At 44.3% G+C, this 26,558-nt stretch overlaps 1 protein-coding gene across 13 annotated transcripts in view; it reads right to left on the reverse strand.

Annotated features, from left to right (window-relative positions):
- LOC126294996 (neprilysin-2-like) overlaps positions 1–26,558 on the reverse strand; it is a 485,741-nt gene that overhangs the window by 49,495 nt on the left and 409,688 nt on the right. For all 13 annotated transcript variants that reach the window (XM_049987246.1, XM_049987245.1, XM_049987243.1 and 10 more), the window contains 6 exons: positions 26,271–26,519; positions 17,971–18,185; positions 16,977–17,153; positions 14,098–14,315; positions 7,739–7,897; positions 5,535–5,678 (listed from right to left, as the gene is read on the reverse strand). In XM_049987246.1, coding sequence (XP_049843203.1) covers positions 5,535–5,678; positions 7,739–7,897; positions 14,098–14,315; positions 16,977–17,153; positions 17,971–18,185; positions 26,271–26,519 — 1,162 coding nt within the window. The remainder of the gene's footprint in view (positions 1–5,534; positions 5,679–7,738; positions 7,898–14,097; positions 14,316–16,976; positions 17,154–17,970; positions 18,186–26,270; positions 26,520–26,558) is intronic.

Consider the following 26,558-nt stretch of genomic DNA (forward strand, 5'->3'; position numbering starts at 1 on the left):
AAGAACACCATGAATTCATTGTCCCAGGAAGGGGAAACTTTATTGACACATTCCTGGGGTCAGATACATCACATGATCACAGTGACAGAACCACAGGCACAGAGACACAGGCAACAGAGCATGCACAATGTTGGCACTAGTACAGTGTATATCCACCTTTCGCAGCAATGCAGGCTGCTATTCTCCCATGGAGACGATCGTAGAGATGCTGGATGTAGTCCTGTGGAACGGCTTGCCATGCCATTTCCACCTGGCGCCTCAGTTGGACCAGCGTTCGTGCTGGACGTGCAGACCGCGTGAGACGACGCTTCATCCAGTCCCAAACATGCTCAATGGGGGACAGATCTGGAGATCTTGCTGGCCAGGGTAGTTGACTTACACCTTCTAGAGCACGTTGGGTGGCACGGGATACATGCGGACGTGCATTGTCCTGTTGGAACAGCAAGTTCCCTTGCCGGTCTAGGAATGGTAGAATGATGGTTTCGATGATGGTTTAGATGTACCGTGCACTATTCAGTGTCCCCTCGATGATCACCAGAGGTGTACGGCCAGTGTAGGAGATCGCTCCCCACACCATGATGCCAGGTGTTGGCCCTGTGTGCCTCGGTCGTATGCAGTCCTGATTGTGGCGCTCACCTGCACGGCGCCAAACTCTGAAGACGACACGTCTCCATTCGCCCCTCCATTCACTCCTGTCGCGACACCACTGGAGGCGGGCTGCACGATGTTGGGGCGTGAGCGGAAGACGGCCTAACGGTGTGCGGGACCGTAGCCCAGCTTCATGGAGACGGTTGCGAATGGTCCTCGACGATACCCCAGGAGCAACAGTGTCCCTAATTTGCTGGGAAGTGGCGGTGCGGTCCCCTATGGCACTGCGTAGGATCCTACGGTCTTGGCGTGCATCCGTGCGTCGCTGCGGTCCGGTCCCAGGTCGACGGGCACGTGCACCTTCCGCCGACCACTGGCGACAGCATCGATGTACTGTGGAGACCTCACGCCCCACGTGTTGAGCAATTCGGCGGTACGTCCACCCGGCCTCCCGCATGGCCACTATACGCCCTCGCTCAAAGTCCGTCAACTGCACATACGGTTCACGTCCACGCTGTCGCGGCATGCTACCAGTGTTAAAGACTGCGATGGAGCTCCGTATGCCACGGCAAACTGGCTGACACTGACGGCGGCGGTGCACAAATGCTGCGCAGCTAGCGCCATTCGACGGCCAACGCCGCGGTTCCTGGTGTGTCCGCTGTGCCGTGCGTGTGATCATTGCTTGTACAGCCCTCTCGCAGTGTCCGGAGCAAGTATGGTGGGTCTGACACACCGGTGTCAATGTGTTCTTTTTTCCATTTACAGGAGTATATATATAGTTACCCACAACCACTTCTCATTTGAAGGGAAGGTATGTAAACAACCTGCTTGGCCTCCTTGTGTGCCAGTCTTTTCATGGACCATCTAGAGGAGACCTTCCTAGCCTCTCAAAACACCAAATCCCTAGTCTGGTTCAGGTTCACTGATAGTATCTTCACGATCTAGACTCAGGAACAAGACACCCTATCTTCGTTCATTCATAACCTCTACGCCTTCTCTCCCATCCACTTTACCTGGTCATGAACCCTGTGTGCCATCTTCCTAGATGTTGACCTCTTCCTCTCTGACGGCTCCCTCAGCACCTCTGTCCACATTAAACATACCAACCACCAACCATCAACAGTACCTGCATTTTGACAGCTGTCATTCCTTTTGCAGGAAAATATCCCTTCCAACAGTCTGGCCACCCGGTTATGGTGTATCTGCAGTGACAAAAACTCCCTTGCTCAGTATGCTGAGGGTCCTACCAAGATCTCCAGAGACAGGCGCTATCCCCACACCTAGTCCACAAACAGATCCCCCACGCCATTTCCCCTCACATCCCCAGTCCTCCCATCACCCTCAAGAACCACAGACAAGGGAGTGTCCCCTTCATCACCTAGTACCAACCCAGACTGGAACAACTGAACCACACCCTTCGCCAGGGCTCCGATTACCTATCATCGTGCCCTGAAATGAGGGACACCCTACATGAGACACTTCCCCTCCCTCGTAAAGTGGTGCTCCATTGCCCACCCAACATCCAGAACATCCTAGTCCATCCCTATGCCACTCCCAATCCCAACCTCTTGCCACAAGGATCGTACCCTTGTGGAAGACCCAGGTGCAAAACCTACCCAATCCACCCACCCAGCACTTCTTACAGGAAGATGGTATCTCTTCTTTCCGACATGTCCGAAAGAACAGATGCCATTGGTGACCATGCAGCTCTCTCAGAATGACCGTAAGCTGTCGATAGGCGTCGATATACATCAACGGGGACAGTTGAAAATGTGTGCCCCGACCGGGACTCGAGCCCGGGATCTCCTGCTTACATGGCAGACACTATCCATCTGAGCCACCGAGGGCACAGAGGATAGTGCAACTGCAGGGATTTATCCCTTGCACACTGCCCTTGAGACCCGCAATCCAAACTTAATGTCAACACAATACATTCGTAGTGCCCCTGCACATTACACTCATTACTCGTGACAGACAATCTTACCGAGTCTCGTAAGAGTTCGGGCAGTGCTTGTGCATCCAGCACAGAAGAAGAAGGTCAACGGCCAGTTAGCCTTAAGTGTAGGAGGATGGTATCTGTTCTTTCGGACATGTCCTATAGTAAAGGCTAACCAGCTGCTGACCTCCTTCTTCTGTGCTGGATGCACACGCATTTCCAGAACTCTTACGGGATTTGGTAGGATTTTCTGCCGCGAGTAATGAGTGTAATGGGTAGGGGAACTATGAATGTAAAAAAATGGTTCAAATGGCTCTGAGCACTATGCGACTTAACTTCTAAGGGCATCAGTCACCTAGAACTTAGAACTACTTAAACCTAACTAACCTAAGGACATCACACACATCCATGCCCGAGGCAGGATTCGAACCTGCGACCGTAGCGGTCGCTAGGTTCCAGACTGTAGCGCCTAGAACCACACGGCCACTCTGGCCAGCAACTACGAATGTAGTATGTGGACATTAAATTGGGAACGTTGGGAATGTCTCACGGGGAGCGTGCAAGGGATAAATTCCTGCAATCACACTATCCTCTGTGCCCTCGGTGGCTTGAATGGATAGTGTGCCTGCCACGTAAACAGGAGATCCCTAGTTCGAGTCCCTGTTGATGTATATCAACGCCTGTCGACAGCTTAGGGTCTCGATTTAATTATCATTTCAGCACTTCTTATTCCAGTCCTGTCACAGGTTTATCCTACCAAATCAGCGGTAGGGCCACCTATCAAAGAAGACATGTCATTTACCAGTTCTGCTACAATCATTGCATAGCTTTTTACGCTGGTATGATTACCGACCGGCTGCCCACCAGGATGAGCGGCCACTGCCAAACTGTGGCCGAGAGCAAACTAGACCACCGTGTGGCCACAACATGCTTCACTTCAATGGCTGCTTCACTGCTGGAGCCATCTGGATCCTTACCTCCACCACCAGCCTTTCTGAAGTGTGCAGATGGGAGTTATCCTTAAAACACATTCTACATTTTCATAACCATCCCAGCCTCCAGCTACTGTAACATCCCTCTGTCCTATCATATCTTCTCCATTCTCATTCCCACTCTGTCTATTGGCAGTCCTCTGCCAATACATCCTCTCATCCTTAACGACTCCTTTCCTTTTTTTGTTCCTTTTTTCCCCACCTCCCTGCCCCACGGCCTCCTGACACTGCATCTGTTGACGTGCACACTTCACCAGACAGCGTTTGTCTCTCTCCCACCCGTACACTACTGTGCCTTCCCCATCTCCACCTCCTCCAGACTGCTGCTCGCATCCCGCGCGACAGTTGCATTCTGGTCTGAGGTACTGGACTCGGCAGTCGTGTGTGTAAGGTGCGCTTGTTCGTGTGAATGGTGTGCGTCTCTTTTACTGATGAAGGATGTCGCCGATAGCTGCATGTGAGTGCGTTTTAGCCCTCGAGAGGTCACATGAAAGACAACAGTCATCTACTCCTCTTTGAGTCGCCACTGTTAATTTGTTTTGGCAACAATGAGGACGAGCCGCCAGGAGTCTGCAGGGGAGGGACTGAGACAAATTGTAGCCACATGTGTCAGTTGAAATTTGTCCTTCGCTAAGAGCAGTTGCACTTTCTTTTGCCTGGATGACATATGTCGTCCACGTGACATTTTGTATAAGTAATTTTGACTGATGTATTCCTCCAGTATTTCACTTACTTAACACTCTTTAGCACAGACTACATCATTTAAATATTTTAATCATATTTCCATCTCTTTTTTAGTTATTTTCTTCTTTTATTTCAGTCAAACATAAAGTTTCCATTATGGCAGAAAAAAGTTCAAGACAGAGGGAGTGACATAAGTGACTGTGATAGCAGTTATGTAGCATCAGAGAGTCATAGCTCTGAGACAGAACAGGAGGCAACAGACTCTGAAGAGAGTGGTGAGGATGTTAATTTAAAGGAATTTGTAGGTATTAATGGAACCACTAAGTGAAGCAAAAAAGTGGCACAGAAAAATGTGAAAATTTGATGACATAATATAAGAAGCTGCTTACCGGGACCAAAAGACAGAGCTAAAGAGGCTAAAACAGAAATAGATGCATTGCGACTATTACTTGATGACGGAATAATCAGTATCATTACAAAATATACAAATCTGTATATTCAGAAAATTAAAAATAATTTCTCCAGAGACAGGATTGCTCATCTTACAGAGGAAATTGAAATTAGAGCCCTGATTGGAAATATTTTCGTTATTGGTTCTCGCCCTTGTAGTAGAACAACTATTTAAAAAAAATGTGGGATAACTCCAAAGGATGTGGAATAGAAGCTTGCAATTTATCAATGAGCGATCATAGATTTCATTTTCTGATGTGCTGCCTCCACTTTGATGACTACAGCACAAGAGCAGACAGGAAAAAATCAGACAAGCTAGCACCAATTCGTGACCTTATGGAAGAAATTATAAAGAATTTTCAGTGTTATTTCAGACCAAGTGAATACCTCACAGTTGATGAACAACTGCTTCCTTTTAGGAACTTGCAAGTTGCTTGCATGAGTGTATGTGTGTGTGTGTGTGTGTGTGTGTGTGTGTGTGTGAGAGAGAGAGAGAGAGAGAGAGAGAGAGAGAGAGAGAGATGTGTGTATATGTGTGTCTACTGCTGATAAAGGCCGTAATGGCCAAAAGCTATGATTGTGTGAATCTTTTTATTGCGCCTAACGCGGCTCAGCACCTCCGCTATATGGTGAGTAGCAACTTTCCTTCTCTTGTATTGGGACATCTCCAAATATTTGACAAATAAAGACATTAGTCTTAAGTGTTGCAAAAGTTTAATAATTTAATGCCAGTTATGTTATGGACATCCCCAAATTGTTTGATAAATATTGGACTGATGCTTCATGATGTAGCACTTCCCATTCCTGTCAGAGTAATTAATTTGTGACGGGGTACAACTAAAGGTACTCGGGAATTTTATCCGGATACAGCAGGTGAGACGTACCTGGTGCCCTCGTCCATCCAGTCCACCTCCTGCAGGATGTGCAGGAACTCCTGCCGGATGTCGTCCACCATCTCGAGGGCCGCCTTCTTGGCCTCCTCGTTGAAATACTTGCGCACGTAGATGGAGCCCACGGACAGCGAAAGGCTGCAACACGAGATAAGTTACATTTGCACTGAACACTGGGAACGGCACACATGAACGCGTGCTGGCAGAAATGTGAGGAAACTAGTGTAGCATCCAGAAGGATCAGGATTTTAATATGACTATATTGCCAGAATACAATTAACACTGAAATCCTCAGGCTTTGTACCTAAACCAAACTCCAGTTGTAAGACTGAAGGACATGAAAGGGAAGCAGTAGATGAGAAGGAAGTGAGACAGAGGTTGTACTCTATTCCTCATGTGATTCAGTCTCTACACCGAGCAACCAGTAGAGGAAACTGAGCATAAGTTTGAAAAAGAAATTAAAGCTTAGGGACAAGAAAATTTTTTTGAGAAGGATGGTGATGTAATTCTGTCAGAAGCGCCAAATTGGCTGGAAAAGCAGTTGAAGGGAATGGATAGTGCATTGAGGAGATGGTGCCATATGAGCATTACAAAAAGAAAAACAAATGTAATGAAATGTAGTCTAACTAAATAAGATGGTGCTGAAGCATTCTGTTAGGAATCACAGTGAAAGCAGCAGATGAGTTTCGCAATTGAGGAAATGAAATAACTGATGATATCCAAAACCAGAGAGGATATAATTTGCATACTAACAATAGCAATACAAGCATTTCTTAAAAATATGGATAAATCTGAAACTTCCTGACAGATTAAAGTTGTGTGCCGGACCGAGACTCGAACTTGGGATTTTTACCTTTCACGGGCAAGTGCTCTACTAACTGATCTACCCAAGCACGACTCACGCACCATACTCACAGCTTTAATTCCACCAGTACCTCGTCTCCTATCTTCCAAACTTCACAGAAGCTCACCTGCGAACCTTGCAGAACTAACACTCCTGAAAGAAAGGATATTGCGGAGACATGGCTTAGCCACAGCCTGGGGGATGTTTCCAGAATGAGATTTTCACTCTGCAGTGGAATGTGCGCTGGTATGAAACATCCTGGCAGAAGTGAAGCTGTGAGGACGGAGCATGAGGTAGCTCAGTTGGTAGAGCACTTGCCCGCTAAAGGCAAAGGTCTCGGGTTCGAGTCTCGGTCCGGCACACAGTTTTAATCTGCCAGGAAGTTTCATATCAGCGCACACTCCGCTGCAGAGTGAAAATCTCATTCTGGGTTTATAAATCTGTTAAGACCAAATATAACATTAACTGCTGGGAAGTCTTTCTGTAAGCAATATTCTTGATTGTAACCTTATATCAAAGTGAAACATTGATGATTAACTATTGACATTTTTGCAAAAACAGACATAATGTCTGATGGGATGGCAGCAATCAGTGATTGTATAATGTTACTTATAATCCGTCTTGATTGCAAAATTTTTTATTCATATGACCGGTTGTGGTTCATTCAGAACCATCTTCAGATCTGATATTTCAGTTACAGAAGTAACCCGTCAAAATCCAGCAACTTTCACATGCAGCGACACATCAGCATGTGAAAGTTGCTGGACTTGGACGAGTTACTCCTGTAACTGAAATATCAGATCTGAAGATGGTTCTGAACGAACCGAAACCGGTCATATGAATAAAATATTTTGCAATCAAGACGGATTATAAGTAACATTAACTATTGAGACAACAAGAGAAAAGAATATTTTGAAATGTGGTGCCAAAGAAGAGGGGAGAACACTGGACAAGCTGATCAGGCAACTAATGAGGTGCTACTCAACAGAATTGGAGAGGGAAGAATTTTTTGGAATAATCTGACTAAAAGATGGGATCAGTGGAGAGGAGACATTCTGAGACATCAAGGGATCACTGATTTGGTGAGGGGGTTATAAATTGGGGAGGGAGGCCAAGAGAAGATTACAGTTAGCAGGTTCTAATGGATGCAGATTGCAGTAATCATCTGGAGATGAAGAGGTTTCAGGATAGAGTACAGTGGAGAGTCTTCGGACTGAAGATCACGACAACAACACCGACAACAATGACATCAAATGAAGGCACAGAATTGCAATTCTGGACAAAACAACATCAACTAAGATAAGCAAATGCACATGTGTTTCTCAGTACATAGATTCGGACAAATAACACTCACCCTCCAGCGACGATGTCGACGCACTCCTTCCAGCGGGGCTCCCGCTCCGTCTTGCCGGACAGGGCCGAGTGGTACTTCAGCTGGCGGTTGCGAAGTTCCTCCGTCATGTAGGTGACCGAAGCGCCGGCCGCTCGCCACATCACGTAGTTGGCCATCACCCTGATGAGCAAGTAATTCTCGAGTTGCATGAACGAAAAAATGACTGACATCGAAACAAGTGTCCAAGGAATAGAAAAGCTACTGAAATCATTCAACAGAGGAAAGTCCACTGGACCTGATGGATTACCAATTCGATTCCACACAGAGCACATGGAAGAACTTGCCCCCTTCTGACAGCTGTGTACCGCAAGTATTTACAGGAATGGAAGGTTCCAAATGATTGGAAAAGAGCACAGGTAGTTCCAGGTTTCAAGAAGGGTCATCGAGCAGATGCGCAAAACTATATATCTGACATTGATCTGTTGTAGAATTTTAGAACATGTTTTTTGATCACGTATCGTATCATTTCTGGAAACACAGAATCTACTCTGCAGGAATCAACACGCATTCTGGAAACAGCGATCGTGTGAGACCCAACTCCCTTTATTTGTTCACGAGACCCAGAAAATATTAGATACAGGTTCCCAGGTAGATGCCATTTTCCTTGACTTCCGGAAGGTGTTCGATACAGTTCTGCACTGTCGCCTGATAAACAAAGTAAGAGCCTATGGAATATCAGACCAGCTGTGTCGCTGGATTGAAGAGTTTCTAGCAAACAAAACACAACATGTTGTTCTCAATGGAGAGATCTCTACATACGTTAAAGTAACCTCTGGCCTGCCACAGGGGAGTATTATGGGACCACTGCTTTTCACAATATATATAAATGACCTAGTAGATAGGAAGTTCAGTGTGGCTTTTCGCGGATGATGCTATAGTATACAGAGAAGTTGCAGCATTAGAAAATTGCAGCGAAATGCAGGAAAATCTGCAGCGGATAGGCACTTGGTGCAAGGAGTGGCAACTAACCCTTAACATAGACAAATGTATTGCGAATACATAGAAAGAAGGATCCTTTACTGTACAATTATATGATGTGGAACAATCACTGGTAGCAGTTACTTCTGTAATATATCTGGGGGTATGCGTACGGAACGATTAGACGTGGAATGATCACACAAAATTAACTGTTGGTAAGGCGGGTGCCAAGTTGAGATTAATTGGGAGAGTCCTCAGAAAATGTAGTCCATCAACAAAGGATGTGGCTTACAAAACACTCGTTCGACCTATACTTGAGTATTGCTCATCAGTGTGGGATCCGTAGCAGATTGAGTTCACAGAGATACAGAAGATGCAAAGAAGAGCGGCGCGTTTCGTCACAGTGTTATTTGGTAATCGTGACAGCGTTACGGAGATGTTTAGCAAATGCAAGTGGCAGACTCTGCAAGAGAGGCGCTCTGCATCGCGGTGTAGCTTGCTGTCCAGGTTTTGAGAGGGTGCGTTTCTGGATGAAGTATCTAATATATTGCTTCCCCCTACTTACACCCCTCCTGAGGAGATCACGAATGTAAAATTAGAGAGATTCGAGGCCGCACGGAGGCTTTCTGGCAGTCGTTCTTCCCGCGAACCATACGCGACTGGAACAGGAAAGGGAGGTAAGACAGACAGACAGACAGACAGACAGACATACACACACACACACACACACACACACACACACAGGCAATGTTCAGGTTATTACTGGCACCCTACAACCAAATATAGCAGATCCAATACATTAATAAGGAATTACGTGACACAATGGATCAGGGATGGATTCAGGAACTGCATCATTGAGTTCTAACACCCCTCTTCAACCCCCTCCCCTCAAAAACTATGATGGTGAAACCATTTACATCCATAATGTATAAAACAGGGTGCATAGCTCTGGGAAATCTGGGAAAAACCCCGGAATTTTTTCATCCGGAAGAAACCCAGGAATTTTTAAAACTTCTGGGAATTTTTCATTATTTTAGTCTTCAGCTAAACATCTGTAATTTTGACTGGTAAGAACCGGTACAAAAAAAGTAAAAGGTGACAAAGTCTTCAGGACAAAGACTATGGAATACTTCATAACAATTAACTGCAGCCGACGAGCATGGCGTCACAACTGTTTACATTAAGTTCATTTGAGCAGTTGTCCATGTGCTCACGGGCACGCGCAGTTGAGTTGTGTACGGGCAGTACCTTCTCCCATTTCCGGCTGTTAGCTGTATCAGCAGTACCACCAAGGAGCAAATAATTTCTCTGGCGTGCCCAAGCTGCCAGATTCATGCATGTGCACAGAAGTGTGGGTTGTAGTGGGGAGGGGGTTAGTCTCCGCGTAAGCTGGTTTACATGTTGTGATTTTGCTGTTTCTCCTCTATTTGTACTTCTCACATCAAATGAAAACAAAAGGGATTTCTGTAGGTGGGAGCTATCAAGCGAATTAAAAGACATTCACATAATTACAGAATATGTTATTAGTTTCTGTTTTCTGATTTAGTTTTTATTTCCACGTTCTTGGCAGTCAAGTATTAGTCGTCTTGCATAACAATGAAGTTATTTTTGTCGGTTTGCTAAATAAATGTGGCTTTTATTAATGTTTTCCCCAGAGGCAGTCAATTTATTAGACACAAACCATTTCTGCACCATTTGCTAGTTTCAACTGTTCACTGAATTTCAAGTGCACATTTTTGTCTTCTGGCACGTATAGCATTACGCCATAATGAAGTACCAAACATGAGATAACACAATACTGGTACTAAAAGAAAATTTGCATCTGCAAATCGCTCTGAAAAACTTAATATCAGGTTGGGGCCCACTTCTCGTGAATCTGAATACATGAATGTGCACTTTAAACCGAGTTATGAATTTTAGTATAGTTTATGAAATTCCAGTGCTCTTAAGAGTATCCTATTTCATTTATGACGTCACATCAGACCTCTTAATACTATATAAGTGCAAGCATACAGGCTCCCTACATCATTGTAGCTGCACACGAACAGTGACACTATTTCTAACAGGTGGCAGGAAAATACTGTGAATGATGCTTTGAAAAGCATTAATTTGAAAGTAAATTTCCATTTACACAAAATGATTTATGTTACGTGTGCAAATGTGCATTGAATTTCTGAAATCACTGAGTGTTTCACTCTCATTCAAACTTAACACATTGACAACTAGCCTCTTAGAAGAATTTTGAGCACGAAAGACCAAACATTTCCATTATTTAAAATTTTACTCGCACATTTGTGTGGTGTATTGTAAAGTGTTACACAAGCAAAAAAGACAATATTATATGTGAACGCTTAGCTTTTCTCGTAGCTACACTATGTGCATTAATTTAAATCATTAACTTATCCTATCTGTGTGTTCACACTACTTAACAGTGAGCTTGCTCTTGGCTGGCTGCATCAAGTTTCCTATGCTCTGAAGGTCTGGTGTCATTGGCTGGCAAGATCACATGACATAACCTACAATTGGCTTACGAAAGCACTTTTCAATCTAGATTTGCGCTTTTCAATCTAGATTTCAGTGCTTCAGAAACTATAGTGCTGTGTTTGGTGGAATTTGAATCTACATATTCATAATACGAATATGAAAATATGTAGCATATCGCAATACAAAAATATGCAGCTTAAATGATTCTGCACATCACAAATCTCTGTTTTGTTCCCTGAAGTTCCACACTGGTGTGTAAATCCTTTACAATTCAAAGGACTGTTATTTTTACAGCTCCCAGGGAAGGTATAGTGTCGCTTATCAGTGGAAAAGTGTATTTTTCACCTTGGAAGAAGTGTAAATTCAAGTGGGAAGAAGTGTGTTTTTAACCGGGAAACCTGGTTTTTTTTTTTAATTGTCCACTATATACCCTGTTGTAACAATTGTATGTATGGATGTTCCACATCCCCTTCTATGCCACTGGATCAATTTCAACTAAACTTGGTGCACGTATCACTTACTGTCTGAAAAGAGCCACTGTGGGGCTAAGAACCACATACCTCCCATAGCGCTGGGCGTGGGGGGTAAAAAAAAAAAAAAAAAAAAAAAAAAAAAAAAAAAAAAAAAAAAAAAAAAAAAAGAAGAAGAAGAAGAAGAAGAAGAAGAAGAAGAAGAAGAAGAAGAAGAAGAACTGTATACATCCAGCATTTGAGACTGAGAGCAGTTAGCAATTTGCAACAAACTTTACACGCAACTTCAAACCTTTATAAGAAGACAAAACAACTCCCAAAAAATGATGAAAGGAGAAAAGTTATTACTTACTACATTTCCGCTGTTCGTGCAGTAAAACAGCCGCATCAGGCATCAGCTTTTAATTTATTACTTTTTTAGCAATACCGTTAAATCTACTTACAACACATTTTGCAGTTATGATTCAGATGTACCACTGAACATGCCTGCAAAAATATATCATTGTATGACACAAAGTTCACAAGATACAATGTCACAAATATTGAGATATCTGAAAAACTGCTGCATCATCCATGACATATTAATTTACTGTTTCATTAGTACCATCTAGAATCACAATACATTCTACAAAAAGTGTCTACATATACCACTGGATGGACATGCAACATTATATCATTGTATGGCACACTCATCGAGGGAAATGATGTCACAGACAATAAGCTGCAAGGCAACAAAATTGCAGGGTGAAATTTGGTATAGGTACAAGTGAAATATGTTAAATATATGTAACATGTGTATATGTGGGCAAAGCAGTGGGTAAAAAGTTCGATTTCAACTAAACTTGGAACACATATTATGCACCTGCAACGAAACACTATGGGCGCATGAAGCAACGACCTTATAGTGGGATGGGAATGATAAACTGGAGAGAGAAGGGGGGAGGAAAGAGATAGAAGATTGACAGATAGAGAGGGAGAAGGAGGAGATGGGCACAGATATGGGGGAGGACGGTGGGAAAAGAGGGCAGAGATGGACAAAGGAAGAGGAGGAGATCGGAGAGTGACACAGCCACGATACAGGATTTGGGGTGGACACCATTAAAACATAGGCATTTCTTGCTGTGGCAGGATTTTCTTATGAAATTTCAATCACCAACTTTTGCCTCCAAATGTGAAAATGTTTCATTGACACTGACCTACATAGAAGGAAACGATCATCACAATAAAATAAGGGAAATCAGAGCTTGCCCGGAAAGATATAGGCTTTTGTTTCTTCTGTGTGCTGTTCAAGACTGGAATAATTGAGAACCATTTTGAAGGTGGTTTGATGATCCCTATGCCAGGCACTAAAGTGGGATTTCCAGAGTCGCCAAGTAGCAGGAGATATTTATAAACAGACTACTGGAGTGACTTCCGACTCCTATACAGACATTAAAACTTCTTTTGCCATCAAGATGAAAAGCCATGTAGAGCACAGCACAGCATTCACACTGCAGGGGAAAGATGCTGGGATTCAGAACCGGCGACTTCATATGTTGTATTAAGTTGCGGTATGAGATGTGAGAGTAGTATCATGTTCTCCGTTTATTTCCTGTTGAGCTGAATCCGCTTTCACATGTTGTATTTGTGTTGCGGTATGAGACATGTGAGTAGTATCGTGTTCTCCGTTTGTTTCCTGTTGAGATGATGTTGCCATCATATGTTGTATTTGTGTTGTGGTACGAGAAATGTGAGTAGTATCGTGTTCTCCATTTGTTTCCTGCTGAGATGATGTCGCCTTCATATGCTGTATTTGTGTTGCGGTATGACACATGTGAGTAGTATTGTGTTCTCCATTTATTTCCTGTTGAGCTTGTGTCACCTTCATATGTTGTATTTGTGTTGCGGTGTGAAACGTGTGAGTAGTATCGTGTTCTACGTTTATTTCCTGTTGAGCTGATGTCGCCTTCAAACGTCATATATGTGTTGCAGTATGAGATGTCTAGATGTGTGAGTTGTATCGTGTTCTCCGTTTATTTCCTGTTGAGCTGATGTTGCCTTCATGTGTTGTATTTGTGTTGTGGTATGACACCTGTGAGTAGTATCGTGTTCTCCATTTATATCCTGTTGAGCTGGTGTTGCCTTCATGTGTCGTTTTTGTGTTGTGGTATGACACATGTGCGTAGTATCGTGTTCTCTGTTTGTTTCCTGTTGAGCTGATGTTGCCTTCATATGTTGTATTTGTGTTGCAGTATGACACCTATGAGTAGTATCGTGTTCTCCATTTATATCCTGTTGAGCTGATGTTGCCTTCATGTGTCGTTTTTGTGTTGCGGTATGACACATGTGCGTAGTATCGTGTTCTCCGTTTATTCCCTGTCGAGGTGATGTCGGCAATCGGGCAGGCAGTTCCGAAGGGTTATCAGCCGTAGTGTCGACAAGTGTGGTGACGGCCTGGCTGTGACGTACCTCTTGGGGGTGTGGCTCAGCAGGGCCTCGAGGCTCTTGAGGTAGGACGGCACCGACACGACGATCAACTCGTCGTTGGAGATGGTGATGTGCGGCGGGAGCAGCGTCTGCAGGTACTCCAGCCACGGCACCGACGGGTACTCTCGCTGCAGCTGCTCCACGGTGCGCGGGTTGTACAGCTGCGTCACGTTTCGCCGCTTCTCGCTCGGTAGGGAGATCTGCGGGCCGGTATACCGTGTCAGGACCGCTAACATTGCGTACAGTCTATTCTACGCGGCTACGAGAAAAATACCGTAATTCTGAGGCCAAATTGTTTCTTAACTGCAGATTAAAAAGGAAGACATTGCATAATTAATGACAACTGATGTCGAGACCTTCAAAGTTGGGTTGGCGATAGTTTCAAAGGCAAGTACTGACCGACTCCAATGTTATAAGATGAAAGACGAATGCTGAGGTCTACCTACAGTTCACTCCTTTTGCATAAAATGCGAGCTACGTTAGTAGGTCCTCAAATCACATTCTCTGGAAAAGCCCACTGAAGACAAAGATCGGGTGTTATCACCATCATTTTTACAGGAAAGGAGACAGCGATAGCATATGAGGGGGGGGGATTATTTTCTAAAACGTGTAACTTCTCAAATTGTTTACAAAACAACTTTATCGCCTACAAAATACTCTCCACTGCCAGTAACACAATTGTCTCACCAGTTTTTTCACTGTTCAACAAATTTTTTGTAATCATCTTTACAAATAGCTGACAGCTCATCTCTCACTTTCTCCTGATTTCTTCAACGTTGTCAAATTGTGTCCTTTCGTACCTCTTTTCATGCACGGAAATAAGTGTAAGTCACTCGGCACCCGGTCAGGTGAGTAAGGTTTGTGGGGCAGTAGAACTGTGCTATTGTCAGCCAAAAAAACTGTCTAACAGAGGGGGCTTTGATTGCAGGTGCATTGTCACGGTGGAAGAACCGGTCTCCTTTCTGCTACAAATCGCGTCTCGTTTGACGAGCACTGTCACACAATCATCTTAAAACGAACTCTCAAAGTCTCTCAGTATTTTCATCGATGTGCATAGTTGGTCAAAATGAAGTTTGTCATCGATCGACATGTCGCCATTTTTAAACTGAGCAAACTACTCGTACACTTGAGCTTTTGCCAAAGCATATCTTGGTAAGCTGTTCTCAACATTAAAATAGTTTCAGCGCCATTTTTATTGAGTAGAAAATAAAATTTCAGTGCTGCACATTGTCCGCTTAACCTTGCCATCATAAGACACGAAACAAGAACAAAACAGTACTAGCAAAAACAATCACTGCAGATGAACAGAACAAGCCAGATTGACAGCACAGGTGGCACTGAACTGGCAATGAGTTGTGCTATACATGCCTAGCGGTAGAGATGTGTACTACACAAGCTCCGCCCACAACAGTATTATTCTGGATAATTCTACCCCCCCCCCTCCCCCAATAAACTCCAGTATCCTTAGAAGTGGAGCACTGCCCCACGGTACACATCTTTGAGGGAATGCCCTGAGTAGCACAATGAATAAATGTAGACGGGTGCTTTTGTTCGACAAAACTCCTTGGACAATATCACTTTACTAGCATTTACTCACAGAATCATATGGCATGAATTGATATTTCATCTAAATAAGCCACTGGCCATCTCATTTGCACTTAACTTAGAGTTTGTTCTGACACATTTAAAAACAATTTTTTTTAGAAAGAGCAGTTGCTCTTACAAGTGGAGGACACGAGCCGGGGTGGGGCCGAGGAATGCACTGAGTGGTAAGGTATTTTAAGATGTTACCTATCCCACAATAAAACCGTTCACACTTGTGAGACCTTGGTGTAAGAGTTTCATCTTTCCTAAAGAGATGAGATCTACCATCTATTACAACTACATCACCAATGGTGAGACAGTCATGTGTATATAGTGTCAAACTGATGCACTGTAGATAATAAGTTTGGTGACAGTTCCTTCATAATAATTTTCTTTTATTTTTGCAGGCATCAAAATTATAAGACCAAAAATAAGGATGAAGAGCAGCACAGGGTAGCCACGTGGTCTGAGGCATCTTGTCGTGGCCCGGGCAGTTCCCCCTGTCGGAGGTTCGAGTCCTCCTTTGGGACTGTTGTCCTTAGCGTAAGTTAGTTTCAGTTAGATTAAGTCATGCATAAGCTTAGGGACCTATGACCTCAGCAGTTTGGTCCCATAAGACCTTACCACAAGTTCCCAATTTTCCAAAGATGAAGACAACTAAATTTACGCTGAACTCCAGTTTATGGCTGCCAAATTAATATATGAAAAAGCAATGTTGTGAATATTAATGACATTAAATTTCTCTTTGAATTTATTGAAAATTAAATGCTGCTGTGACAAAGTGTCTTTCATGCAAAGCTGACAGTGAGAAAACAGTTAGCAGGCCACTGTGGCCGAGCAGTTCTAGGCGCTTCAGTCTGGAACTGCGTGACCGCTACGGATGAAGGCTCAAATCCTGCCTCGGGCATGGATGTGTGTGATGTCCTTAGGCTAGCCAGGTTTAAGTAGTTCTAAGTCTAGGAGACTGATGACCTCAGATGATAATTCTCATAGTGTTTAGAGCCATTGGAACCATTTGAGAGAGCAGTTAAGATTAATGATGTTTTTATGATGGGTAGTACATTAAAAATGATAAATAGTAACATATCTGTACATGCCTGCAGCACATTACAAATGAAATTAATCATACTTTACCTTGTCATCTATCTTGTAACTATATTAGAACATTGAAATTAATAGCAATTGTCAGAAGGTATGTTCTGTTTAAGGATTATTTTACAATTGGCATGAGAATGGTGCAACTTGTTCCTTGACCCAGATGCATCTAGACTACTCACATTGGCCAAAGTTATCTCGAACTCGAGGGACTGCCTGAGCTCACGCTCAGCGCGTGCTCTGTCGGCACCCAGAAGAACTGCCAGATCTACCTGGTACTGGTAGTAAGCATCCACCAGTTTGTCCGAGGGGCCCTTCACCAGGAACTCGCGACTCAGCCCCAGTGACGCCTGGTCCAGCTGCAGAAACAAGAAGGAAGGGTTAGCACGTACCACAGCTACAGAAAGGGAGGCAGTGCAGTGAGAGGGACAGTGTGATAGGGAGTGGAAGGAGGAGAGAGAGTGAAGAGAGTGAGTGGGAGATGAAGGAAGAGCTGGAGAGGCAGTGTGTGAAAGAGCAGCAGAGAGAGAGAGAGAGAGAGAGAGAGAGAGAGAGAGAGAGAGAGAGAGAGAGAGAGAGAGAGAGAGACATATGAAGGGTTGAAGAAGGGAAGTGAGACATGAGGGATAAGAGAGAGGAACAGACATACGGGGAATAAGAGGAAGAAAGAGACTAGAAGTGAAAGAAAGTCCAAGAGTGAGATAATGAAAGAGACAGAGAAGTCGGTGTGAGAAAGAGACGCAGACAGAGTAAGATTAAAAAGACACAGGGTGAAAGAAATAGAGAGGCAGAGAGTTATAGTGAGAGAGAGTCGGGGCAAAGAAAGAGCAAAGAATGAAAAGACAGAGGAAGAAGAAGAGAAAGGAAGCATTAGTGAGAGAAAAGAAAAGAAGAAGTAAAGGACAGACAGTGAGTGAATGAAACGGTCAAAGAAGGGAAGAGAGACAGAATCAGGAGAAGAAAGAGATAAATTATAGAACACAGCATGAATGAGTTAGTATAATACACAGGAGTGTAAGTGAAAGGATGAGAGGGGAAGAGAGAATAAGTAAAGCAACAGGAAGGGAGCAAAGTGAGGAAGATGATGATGGGCTGACAGAGAGAAACCAGATTCACTAATGCGTTGTAAATCTCTAGACACCGGTTCAGTGGACTGCGGTGTGCAGCAGTACTCACGTTGATGGAGCGGTGCGTGGAGTTGCGGGCATCGGTGGCCACGGAGAAGTCGATGAAGTAGTCGACGCTGTAGCCGGCCCTGCGGAAGCGGTAGACGCTCTGCCGCCAGTCGAAGCTCGCCTCGTCCCAAGAGTCGCCCTCCACGGCGGGCCAGCCACCCAGCTCCTCCTTGAGGACCCTCTGGAGTGGCTCCAGGCCACGGGACTCGATCAGTGCTGAGGGAAGCCACAAGGGGATCGTCAACAAACTGAACCGCCAATGACACCGACCTTAACCCGGCATGTGGCACAGGGACGTACCCTGATCCAAACTGCATGTCTATAACTCGACTATTGACTACAGACAGGGAAACTTTAACCGTGGCAAGGCTTTACAACACTGGAAACAAACTGTGGTAGGCACATCCAAAAGAAAGTAAAAACAAAATAACATGGTTGAAACACTCAGGAAATAATTGGTTTCTGTGCTAGAGGCAACATGATTCACAGCAAATTCCTAAGACCCGAATGTGTTCAAAGAGGGTCTGAACAGAAAGCTACAATGGTATGTACAATAGATGTTCCAATTGGGCTCCTCTGCAGATAGCTACCATAGTATACAGGATGGTCCATTGATAGTGACCGGGCCAAATATCTCACGAAATAAGCAACAAAGAGCGAAACTCGTCCAGCTTGAAGGGGTAACCAGATGGCGCTATGGTTGGCCCACTTTATGGCGCTCCCATAGGACAAACGGATCTCAATTGCGTTTTTTTTAAATAGGAACCCCCATTTTTTATTACATATTCGTGTAGTACTAAAGAAATATGAATGTTTTAAGAACGAGATTTTCACTCTGAAGCGGAGTGTGCGCTGATATGAAACTTCCTGACAGATTAAAACTGTGTGCCCGACTGAGACTCGAACTCGGGACCTTTGCCTTTCGCGGGCAAGTGCTCTACCATCTAAGCTACCCAAGCACGACTCACGCCCGGTCCTCACAGCTTTACTTCTGCCAAACTTTACAGAAGCTCTCCTGCGAAGAAAGTTTCATATCAGCGCACACTCTGCTGCAGAGTGTGAAAATCTCATTCTGGAAACATCCCCCAGGCTGTGGCTAAGCCATGTCTTCGCAATATCCTTTCTTTCAGGAGTGCTAGTTCTGCAGGGTTGGCAGGAGAACTTCTGTAAAGTTTGGAAGGTAGGAGACGAGGTATGGGCAGAAGTAAAGCTGTGAGGACCGGGCATGAGTCGTGCTTCGGTAGCTCAGATGGTAGAGCACTTGCACGCGACAGGTAAAGGTCCCGAGTTCGAGTCTCGGTCGGGCACACAGTTTTAATCTGTCAGGTAGTTTCATGGATGTTTTAGTTGGACCACTTTTTTCGCTTAGTGATAGATGGCGCTGTAATAGTCACAAACGTATAAGTACGTGTTATCACGTAGCATTCCGCCAGTGCGGACGGTATTTGATTCGTGATACATTACCCAGGTTAAAATGGACCGTTTACCAATTGCGGAAAAGGTCGATATCGTGTTGATGTATGGCTATTGTGATGAAAATGCTCAACGCGCGTGTCCTATGTATGCTGCTCGGTGTCCTGGATGACATCATCCAAATGTCCGGACCGTTTGCCGGATAGTTACGTTATTTAAGGAAAAAGAAAGTGTTCACCCACATGTGAAACCCGTCAACTACGACCTGCAACAAATGACGATGCCCAAGTAGGTGTTTTAGCTGCTGTCGCGGCTAATCAGCACATCAGTAGCGGACAAATTGCGCGAGAATCGGGAATAACAAAAACGTCGGTGTTGAGAATGCTACATCAACATCGAGTGCACCCATACCATATCTCTATGCACCAGGAATTGCATGGCGACGATTTTGAACGTCGTGTACAGTTCTGCGAATGGCCACAAGAGAAATTACGGGATGATGGCAGATTTTTTGCACGATTTCTATTTAGCGACGAAGCGTCATTCACCAACAGCGGTAACGTAAATGGACATAATATGCACTATTGGGCAACGGAAAATCCACGATGGCTGCGACAAGTGGAACATCAGTGACCTTGTAGGGTGCGGCATTATGGGAGGAAGGATAATTGGCCCCCAATTTATCGATGGCAATCTAAGTGGTGCACTGTATGCTGATTTCCTACGTAATCTTCTCCCGATGTTACTACAAGATGTTTCACTGCATGACAGAATGGCTATATATTTCCAACATGATGGATGTCCGGCACATAGCTCGCGTGCGGTTGAAGCGGTATTGGATAGTGTATTGCATGACAGGTGGTTTGGCCCGCACGTTCACCGGGTCTGACATCCCCGGATTTCTTTATGTGGAGAAAGTTGAACGATATTTGCTATCGTGATCCACCGACAACGCCTAACAACATGCGTCAGCGCATTGTCAATGCATGTGCGAACATTACGGAAGGCGAACTACTCGCTGTTGACAGGAATGTCGTTACACGTATTGCCAAATGCATTGAGATTGACGGACATTATTCTAGGCATTTATTGGATTAATGTGGTATTTACAGGTAATCACGCTGTAACAGCATGCGTTCTCAGAAATGATAGGTTCACAAAGGTACATGTATCACATTGGAATAACCGAAATAAAATGTTCAAACGTAGCTACGTTCTGTATTTTAATTTTAAAAAAAACTACCTGTTACCAACTGTCCGTCTAAAATTGTGAGCCATGTGTTTGTGACTATTCCAGCGCCATCTATCACAAAGAGAAAATAGTGGTCGAACTGAAACATTCATATTTCCTTACGTACTACACGAATGTGTAATAAAAATGGGGGTTCCTATTTTTAAAAAGGCAGTTGATATCCATTTGACCTATAGCAGCGTCATCTAGCGGGTCAACCATAGCGCCATCTGGTTTCCCCCTTCAAGCTAGACAAGTTTCGTTCTTTGTAGTTTTTTTTGTCGGACGCTTATTTCGTGAGATATTTGGTCCGGTCACGATCCTTGGACCACCTTGTATAGAGAGGTGCTTCCAGGGGCCTTCAAGGATCTTCCCAAAGCAAGGCTGTATTGGCATCTAGTGTTAATCAAACGGCTATTCAGAATGGCTGCAATGGAATCCAGGAGGCATTCCAAGTGCTGCACCACCATCTAGAGGAGGTGCTCGAAGGGGCATCGAAGGCCTCAAGGCATTTATCGGGTGTTCCATAGAAGTGGATACTTACTTCTAAAAGAAACACAGGTGTATAAATAAAAATTTAAAAGCGAGTAGTGTGAGGCGGCAGAGGGTGGAAAACCTGTGGTGCTATGTTACCGACATGGCGGCTATTCTGGAAGCCGCTGTTTTGGATGGAGAGAATTGTGCAAGAAAATCAATAGCGTCTTTCATTTGAGCATAGTTCTATCCAGTCTCTAGTTCTGACTGATATTTCATCCTTACAGGTGATGTGAAATCTGGCGAAGGTGTTAAGCGAAACCGAACAAATTGGGATTTTCCTGATATCGGGAGAAATGAGTGCCTGTGTTATCAGAGAGGATTTCAGCAACACTACACAGAGAGACCACCCACTATCCAAATTTCTTGCAAAATTCTGTGTAACTGATTGTCTCAGACAGGTTGAAAGTACCAGTCCAGACGCCGAGCAGTTCTAGGTGCTTCAGTCTGGAACCGCGCGACTGCTACGGTCACAGGTTCGAATCCTGTCTCGGGCATGGACGTGTGTGATGTCCTTAGGTTAGTTAGGTTTAAGTAGTTCTAAGTTCTAGGGGACTGATGACCTCAGATGTTAAGTCCCTTAGTGCTCAGAGCCAACCAGCCCAGAACTCTGCTCTCATCCAAGATTGGAGAAAACTGGGGAGAGCCACACATCAATAACGACGATTTTGGTCAGATATAAATGGCACTCTTACCAAATCTAAATGTTAGAACACAACACAGAGCACGATACAGACTGTCAGTTCAGTTTTCAGAATGTACAAAAACTTTAATTTCCCTTAAAACATGTGGTTTGTGAATGAAGGTGATTTCTATGTGAATGGAGACGTAAGTAAACAGATTTACAGACACTGGTCAGATGTCAACCCTCATCGGATCCATCGGAGGTAGTTGGGACATCAACAGTGACGGTTTGGTGTGCAATATGGAATTATTGTATTGTTCTGGCATTCTTCATTCATTACATGCTAAGAGCACGGTGGTGCCTCATCTCATTAGGGGCTAGCTGCCTGGGCGTACCTGCATATCTAGTTTTCGTGGAACAGATAGGTTGTAGATGACCAATGGAGTGGCTGCCACATTCCCCAGTTAATGTCCACCTGATTTCTACTTGCGGAGACATGTGAAGGCAGCTCTGCGTGCTGCGGTTTTGTGTGTTGTCATTGGCGTTTGCCTTCTTCTGTGCAAAATGGGACATAATTTGGTAATGAATGAAGCTATGCTCGAACGAAAGGTACTATTGTTTTCCTCATGTAATTCTCTATCTGTCTGCTGTGTCCGATGACCACCTTTCGATTCAAAAATTGCTAGTTGCATTCATCGCACTTTAACTTTCTTTTTATCCACCTGCTTTTGTTTCATTAGTGTGGTTCTACAACTATGAACCACCCTGTAGTCTCACCCTCAATGGAAGTGAGGGGCTGTCACCAACCTACTCAAGGCTCCGCTATTACAATGCATTTCCCACGGTGTAAAGCTTTCACCTGGCTACACAGAAAGTTGCTATCTCCAGAATGTCACATAAGTGTATGCCACAGTAAATCACGTACTGAATGTGCTCAGTCTGTCTTCTGCATATTTTGTGGAAGGGGCTACAAGAATAGACTAAAAGTGATCTCAAGGGTAAAGGAATAAGTGTAAAATTTTCAGAACTAAACTATTTTAGCAGTGCTGATGAAGCTAGTTTACTGGTCACATTGCGACTGGACGTGCAGCAATCAGTTTTTGAAGGAGATGTGAATTTGAAACAGACGACGCCTCTTCACTACCAGTAGCACCGCCACGTAAGGACAGAAGCATCTACATCTACATTCATTCTCCGCAAGCCACCTGACGGTGGGTGGCGGAGGGTGCCTTGAGGACCTCTATCGGTTTTCCCTTCTATTCCAGTCTTGTATTGTTCGTGGAAAGAAGGATTGTCGGTATGCCTCTGTGTGGGCTCTAATCTGTCTGATTTTATCCTCATGGTCTCTTCGCGAGATATACATAGGAGGGAGCAATATACTGCTTGACTCCTCGGTGAAGGTATGTTCTCGAAACTTCAACAAAAGCCCGTAGCGATCTACTGAACGTCTCTCCTGCACAGTCTTCCACTGGAGTTTATATGTCATCTCCGTAACGCTTTCGCGATTACTAAATGATCCTGTAGCGAAGCGAGCTGCTCTCCGTCAGATCTTCTCTATCTCTTCTATCAACCCTATCTGGTACGGATCCCACAGTGCTGAGCAGTATTCGAGCAGTGGGCGAACAAGCGTACTGTAACCTACTTCCTTTATTTCGGACTGCATTTCCTTAGGATTCTTGCAATGAACCTCAGTCTGGCATCTGCTTTACCGACGGTTAATTTTATACGGTCATTCCATTTTAAATCACTCCTAATGCCTAATCCCAGATAATTTATGAAATTAACTGCTTCCAGCTGCTGACCTCCTATATTGTAGCTAATTAATAAAGGATCTTTATTTCTATGTATTCGCAGTACATTACACTACTCTACATTGAGATGCAGTTGCCATTCCCTGCACCATGCATCAATTCGCTGCAGATCCTCCTGCATTTCACTACAATTTTCCATTGTTAAAACCTCTCGATATACCACAGCATCATCCGCAAAAAGCCTCAGTGAACTTGCTATGTTATCCACTAGGTCATCTATATACTTTGTAAATAGCAACGATCCTACGACACTCTGCTTCGGCACACCTGAAATCACTCTTACTTCGGAAGACTTCTCTCCATTGAGAATGACATGCTGCGTTCTGTTATCGAGGAACTCTTCAATCCAATCACACAATTGGTCTGATAGTCCATATGCTCTTACTTCGTTCACTAAACGACTGTGATGAACTGTATCGAACGCCTTGCGGAAGTCAAGAAACACTGCATCTACCGGGAACCTCTGAGTCTCGTGGACGAATAGCATCACTTGCACAATGGCCACCACTGCACAGTGGCTGAGGATTACTCGTGCAGAAGGTCAACAATGCACCATTTGACGTGACTGGAAGCTTGAAAATTTTTTAATACTTTATTAATCAAAAATGGCTACATACTAGAACTCAGGTAGGCAGAGAAAGTTATGTTGAAGAAAGAAACAAAGCCAAACAGATAATTGCAGCATCCAAGAAGAAATCTTGGGAAGACTTTGGAAACAGGTTGGAGACTTTGGGTCAAGCTGCTGGGAAACCATTCTGGAGTGTAATTAGCAGTCTTCGAAAGGGAGGTAAGAAGGAAATGACAAGTATTTTGGACAGGTCAGGAAAACTGCTGGTGAATTCTGTGGATGCCTTGGGCAGATGGAGGGAATATTTTGAAGAGTTGCTCAATGTAGGTGAAAATACGATCAGCAATGTTTCAGATTTCGATGTACAATGGGATAGGAATGATGATGGAAATAGGATCACATTTGAGGAAGTGGAGAAAATGGTCAATAAATTGCAGTGCAATAAAGCCGCTGGGGTGGATGAAATTAAGTCGGAACTCATCAAATACAGTAGAATGTCAGGTCTTAAATTGCTACACAGGATAATTGAAATGGCCTGGGAGTCGGGACAGGCTCCAACAGACTGGACAAAAGCAGTAATCACATCAATCTTTAAACATAGAAACAGAAAAGATTGTAACAACTACAGAGGTATCTCTTTAATCAGCGTTGTAGGTAAAATCTTCTCAGGTTTTTTTGAAGGAGAGTGCGAGTATTAGTTGAGGACCAATTGGATGAAAATCAGTGTGGGTTTAGCCCTCTTAGAGGTTGTCAGGACCAGATCTTTAGCTTATGGCAAATAAAGGAGTAGTGTTGCGAGTGGAACAGGGAATTGTATCTATGCTTTATAGATCTAGAAAAGGCATACGACGGGGTTCCTAGGAGGAAGTTATTGTCTGTTCTACGAGATTATGGAATAGGAGGCAAACTTTTGCGAGCAATTAAAGGTCTTTACATGGATAGTCAGGCAGCAGTTAGAGTTGACGGTAAATTGAGTTCATGGTTCAGAGTAGTTTCCGGGGTAAGACAAGGCTGCAACCTGTCTCCACTGTTGTTCATATTATTTATGGATCATACGTTGAAAACAATAGACTGGCTGGGTGAGATTAAGATATGTGAACACAAAATAAGCAGTCTTCCATATGCAGATGACTTAGTTGTGATGGCAGATTCGATTGATAGTTTGCAAAGTAATATTTCAGAGCTAAATCAGAAATATAAGGACTATGGTACGAAGATTAGCATCTCCAAAACGAAAGTAATGTCAGTGGGAAAGAAATATAAACGAATTGAGTGCCAAATAGGAGGAACAAAGTTATAACAGGTGGGCGGTTTCAAGTACTTAGGATGCATATTCTCACAGGATGGCAACATTTTGAAAGGACTGGGAGCGAGGTGTAGCAAAGCTAATTCAGTGAGTGCTCAGCTACGATCTACTCTCTTCTGCAAGAAGGAAGTCAGTACCAAGACTAAGTTATCCGTGCACCGTTCAATCTTTCGACTAAGTTTGTTGTATGGGAGCGAAAGCTGGGTGGATTCAGGTTACCTTATCAACAAGATTGAGGTTACGAATATGAAAGTAGCTAGGATGATTGCAGGTACTAGTAGATAGGAACAATGGCAGGAGGGTGTCCACAATGAGGAAATTAAAGAAAAACTGGGAATGAACTCTATAGATGTAGCAGTCAGGGCGAACAGGCTCAGATGGTGGGGTCATGTTACACGCATGGGAGAAGCAAGGTTACCCAAGAGGCTCGTGGGTTCAGCAGTAGAGGGTAGGAGGAGTCGGGGAAGACCAAGGAGAAGGTACCTGGATTCGGTTAAGAATGATTTTGAAGTAATAGGTTTAACATCAGAAGAAGCACCAATGTTGGCACTGAATAGGGGATCGTGGAGGAATTTTATAAGGGGGGCTATGCTCCAGACTGAACGCTGAAAGGCATAATCAGTGTTAAATGATGATGATGATGATATTAATTGGCATGTCACATTGCATTAGCACCATCCAGATGTAGTTTGGCAGATCCTGAAAGGCGAACCTGTACCTGAGTAGCAAGAAGTAGTTCCGGGGAGATGCAGTGCTTGGCGCCTGGCAGTGGACAGCTGAAGCTACAGGCTGCGAGGCGAGGCGGGTACTCACACTTGTTCATGCAGGCGCTGTAGAGCCTGCGCGCCAGCTGGAAGCTCCTGGGCACGGCGCCCTCGGGGTCCTCCTCCTCTATGGCGGTCCGCAGCTTCTCCAGCAGCTGGTCGTTGATGGCCGAGAAGGTGTTCACCGAGGACTTGTCGTCCGGGATGTTGGTGGTGCGCAGGTAGTTGCCACACGAGTACTGGTAGAAGTCGTCGCACGGGTCCGCCGACGGGTCCAGCTTGTCCAGCACCTCGGACGCTGTCCGGGCACACACCGCACCACTCTGCACTCACTTAC

Source organism: Schistocerca gregaria, chromosome 11, assembly GCF_023897955.1.
Source record: "Schistocerca gregaria isolate iqSchGreg1 chromosome 11, iqSchGreg1.2, whole genome shotgun sequence".
NCBI lineage: Eukaryota > Metazoa > Arthropoda > Insecta > Orthoptera > Acrididae > Schistocerca > Schistocerca gregaria.